The sequence below is a fragment of the Microchirus variegatus genome, assembly GCF_963457635.1.
Source record: "Microchirus variegatus genome assembly, chromosome: 2".
Classification (NCBI taxonomy): domain Eukaryota; kingdom Metazoa; phylum Chordata; class Actinopteri; order Pleuronectiformes; family Soleidae; genus Microchirus; species Microchirus variegatus.
In genome coordinates, this window is record NC_139803.1 from 26102041 (window position 1) to 26107040 (window position 5000).

At 39.6% G+C, this 5000-nt stretch overlaps 1 protein-coding gene across 3 annotated transcripts in view; it reads left to right on the top strand.

The window, feature by feature from the left end:
* LOC310942574 (receptor-type tyrosine-protein phosphatase delta) overlaps nt 1-5000 on the top strand; it is a 125103-nt gene that overhangs the window by 110639 nt on the left and 9464 nt on the right. For all 3 annotated transcript variants that reach the window (XM_083907983.1, XM_083907984.1, XM_083907985.1), the window contains 2 exons: nt 121-240; nt 348-502. In XM_083907983.1, coding sequence (XP_083764109.1) covers nt 121-240; nt 348-502 — 275 coding nt within the window. The remainder of the gene's footprint in view (nt 1-120; nt 241-347; nt 503-5000) is intronic.

A 5000-nucleotide genomic window follows, 5' to 3' on the forward strand; every position in this document is an offset into this window, starting at 1 on the left:
GAATGATTCAAGAAAAGTATTTCGAAATCTGTTATAATTATATGGATAACTTATAGGGATAACATGCTCACTATGTTCTTACCGATCATTGCTTAATGGTGATATTCCTGTCTATTGCAGGTGAAATGTGACCAATATTGGCCCAACAGAGCGACAGAAACCTATGGTCTCATCCAAGTCACACTTCTGGACACCGTAGAGCTGGCGACATACTGCGTCAGGACGTTTGCACTTTTTAAAGTAAGAGGCATTTTTCCTTACGGAAGCCATTAGGGCACCATTAAAAAGAGTCAGGTAGTTGAAGTGAGATAAAGTGGTCACTAACCTTTCTCAATCTCCATATTCAGAATGGCTCCAGTGAGAAGAGAGAGGTGAGGCAGTTCCAGTTTACGGCCTGGCCAGATCACGGGGTACCAGAGCACCCAACACCGTTCCTGGCCTTCCTGAGACGGGTGAAAGCTTGCAATCCTCCGGATGCAGGGCCCATGGTGGTTCACTGCAGGTAAGAAACATCATAGGTTTATAAAATCCTGAAGCATGAAATTGATTTTTCCCTCCATTTGCTGTAATGAATATATGAATACATATGAAAAACAATATATTCATGTTTGTCTGAGTCATCGGTTCAATAATAATACAGATTTTGGAAGACATTGCGTATGAAACGGAGAAACAAAGTGAAGACAATCTGATGCAGTGGTGTGCAATCTGACGATTTTATATCATGATTGATCTTGAAAACATCCACAACATCTACAGTTCAAGCAAATTGTTCAGACTGTGGTATTCTCTGACATTTACACTGTCTATTCTAATAATATCAAGGATCCAACCTACATTCACAAACCAACAGATGGCTGTGCTGATTGGCAAAATTGTATTACATGTCTTCATTGTGCGCTACAACAATGTGATCTCGCAGCGCTGTCATTAGGAGCTGATGCCAAACAATGATTTTGCTCATCTTGATCTCATGAGGTCCCAAAACACAAATGCTTATGCTTAAAAGAAGCTTTAGCTTTTTGGTTTTGATATTTATTGACTGCTGATAAAAAGTCCAACTTGGCTTTAAATTACCGATCTGAATACAAGTCAAATGCAAGCTGTTTTAAATGGTGCAAGTACATATGTACAATGACTGGTTTGAGTCAGGATATTCGCAGGAGTACATTTCAATACTTTTGAGTTATGATGGACTACCCTTAAAGGCCCAGTGAGTAAGAATTAATGACATCTAATGCTGCGGCCTTTGCATACTAGAGACGATGTCGCTCTTTCCCATTTGCGTAGTAAGCTTCAGTTTCAAAACACAGAATGCTCGTTAGACTGGCTTGTCTTACGAGTGTAGAACATGGTGGCCCTTGCCGAATGATTTGTCTTTTACCAAACAAAACACTTTTTTGATTATAAAGGGGTCATATTATACCCTATTTCTCCAAAATATGGTCAAAATACCATAAGGATGAAGCACCACAGCAGTTCAATCACCCTGCCAAAACAGCCCTGTTCAGAATGCTCAGTTTAGTAGTATCTCTTTAGGTCCACCTTAAAAAAAAAAAGTAAAATGAAACTTAAGGGACAGGAAATGACATCAGCCACAGAGGCTACTGGAAGCTAACAGCAGTTAGCATTTGGAAAAGTGATCATTTGCAGGCTCTAGCAGGCACATTGCCATCATATACAACATGTATCCACTGGACAGATAAATCCTCTGAGGCTGGTTTGTGTAGTTTGTGTAGGACTCTGTGCTGCACTGTGGAGCCAAGAATAGAATTTTTCACGGACTTCACAGACTTCCGGTTTTTGGATACTGTTGCCCTCGCCAGCACTCTTGCGTGTTTTAAGGACAAAGCGGAGCTCCGCGAGACAACAATTCCAGGAAATTAGCACATTATGACGTCCCAATGAGTGCAGAAGTCAACATCACCTGTTTTATCTCCTGTACTCAGACTGTTGAGGACCACAAAAACATAAGTTATCTTTTTTCAAATTTTGCTGACTGATAGGACCTCCAGAGTCCCAAATATAATGATTTAAATGATTAAAAAGGTGATTTTACATAATATGTCCCCTTTAACGCAAATTTACACTGAAACAAACCTACTTTCGCCAACAACAACAACAACTCCTAAATTTCGCAAACTGGACCTGAAAGCTTCACTATATAATCCACTGTCACAATAACAAAATCAGTGCATTAGCTTCCACAAAAGACTCTTTAAATTTAAACGTGTTTCCATCACTACACAAAGAGTACCAGTGTCACTATCCTCAGCTAACTTTTCATGCACACACGTCATTTTTTCCCTTACTTCATCACTTCCATGCCACACACGAGGAGCTCACAAGTTGTAGGTTTAGGTTACTGCATTAGAAACAAATAACTTTCGCTTTCATGTCAACTTCACTCCCTGCAGCCGCATAAGCGGCCAGACTCCCAACAGAGAGGCACAAAGACACAAGACAGGCTTTTGGCTCCACTCAACTCAGAATGCTTCAGAGACTGCACAGAGGAAGAAGAAAAAAAAGACAGCAAAATGAAGAAACAGTGATAGTGAATGTAACAGATACAAACTTGTGTTAGAAAGTGACAAAAAAGGGAAGGGGGATTACTGGAGAATAAGAATTACCACATGCTGAAGTTAATTAGAGCTAGTCGCCGAATCACTTCAAATTGAAAATCCTTTCTTTTACAATGAAGCAGAATGCTGGAATTAATGTCACTGTGCAGATGGGAGGTTTTAATTCCTCTGGCTCCCTATCAGATACAGTGTTTTTCCAAGCTCCAAATCCTCTAAGAGGCAGTTTTTCCTCTTCATGTTTGACCACAATTTTAAATAGAATTGTTTTTTATATATTTACTGACTGAAAATGTTATTATGAGTGTTGATTTGTGATGTTGAGCACAGATGTTTAGTATATAAATGTATTTTGTGCTGCAGAAAACACAATTTTCTTTTGCCCAAGCTGTTTATGCACATACAGTAAAGGCTAAACAAAAGCAAGAAGAAGAAAGATTTGCAGTGTATAATTGGTACAGTCTCTTCAATGATTGATAATTACTTGGCACCAGAAAGTGCTTACCACCTACAGTATGTGCATGCCTTATGGAAAGACCATACAAACATAAAAATAAGCAAGCATTTGCTGTATTTTTTTGTTTGTTTTGTCATTTGTGCTCATTGGCTCAATGTTATTGTTAACTATTCAAAAATACAAGAACGCACACACACATCACTGGAGTTTTCAAGCAGTTCTCTTTCATCAATCTTTGCAGATTGATCAAATAGAGGTGAATAATTGTTTGCTCAGATGAGAGTCACTATTTTACACTGCAGAATTAAAAAAAGAAAATAAAAGAAAGACACTTTTTGTATTTCATTTGTCACACCACAAAAGTGACCATGACTATGACCTTGGCATAGTCATGGTCTCACAAACCAGAAAGCAAACAGTTAACTGGGAGTACGGTTGACATATTGTCTCAGAAACAGATATCAACATGCGTATGGGTTATTTTAAACATTGGTTTAATGGGTGGTTATTGCAGCTTCCCACAGTATGTGAATAAAACACATTCATGTGATGCCTCTTTATAGAGCATTTTCACAAGGTGAGCTAACAGCAACCTTGCTGTTTTCTTTACTCTGCTTCACCATGTATCACTGCACATAATGCAGACTTGTAGACATGCTGACAAAAAAATTGCAGAGGCTCAACAGACTTAGACCCTGCTTTCTATATTGCTCAGTGCTTTGGCTGCACAACAGATTTAGTAATTTAGTAGTTAAAGTAAATGCATTACAACACTGGCTGCCCGACAGTCTCCATCAGAGACAATATACCCCATAAAATACTGGTCTTAAGGTTTAGTATTATGGGAGATGCACAATGAATGGCAGGTGGAAATATTAAGCATCTAATCAAGCCATAAAGAGCTGACCTTGTCCTCCAAGGGATCAAACGTAGGAATTGATGAGGATGACTGCTTTACATCTACATGTTTCAATCCCATGAAGTGGTCTTTGTGGTTTATTAGAAGGATTGTGTTTCAACAAGTGCTGCTTTGGGGTGTTATCTTAGGTCAATGGCTGCAGGTAACTTTACTGCAACACTGCTAATTACAAAAAGAGCTGATCTATATTAATCATATCCTTAACTATCCCACTTTCTAGTGAAAGGAAAGTGTCTGAAGCTACAATGTCAACTCTTTCTGTTTGAAGTTAGAATTTACTGTTTTGAAGTACTTTCCACTTTGAAAGTTCTTGAATATACAAAAGACAAGAACTGTTTTGACTCTTTTGGTAGCTATGCAGTGATCCTGGTGAATTTGAGCTTATGTGCGTGCTCCATAAGCAGAGTGGGGAAACATTGACAGGTCGGCTGACAGCAAGAGATTCGGTAACAATACATATGTAATTGCTTTCACCACTGCTCGTGCTTTATCTCCTTGGGACTCATTGCAGCTGTATTGCACTCATTCGCCCACCCTCTATTCCCAAAACTCCTGGAAAGCATATTAGCCTGACACTTAATGTGTGTCCATGTCCAAAGCAGCTGGTCCTGACGGGGCTGGAAAGGCAGTGTCATGTCATTAATGCAGTCAGTAGGCCTTCAACTGCCAAACGCACCAATGGCTTTTTGCACCACCGCTCAAACCATCACTTGTCGATAAAGGAATATTTAACATTTCCAGCGTTTTCTTGCTGTTGGATTTTGGAAAATGTATGGTTAATATTTGTTCCAGCAGTGCAGTCTTTTTTTCTAAAACTAACTTCAGAAACACACAACTTCAGGATGACTTGCGGCATCTACCTTCCCTTCATCCCACCTTCCCTTCCTCTTCTCCCCTCTCAACCCATTCCTCATCTTCCTCTGTCTTCGTCTCTCTAGCTCAGTGCTGTCACCCTGTCACTTACCCTCTTGCAGGTCATCACTCTCCCACATCCAGGTCTGTACTATAAAATGTTTTCAGATTGAAAGCAGCTGAGGTAAAGGGA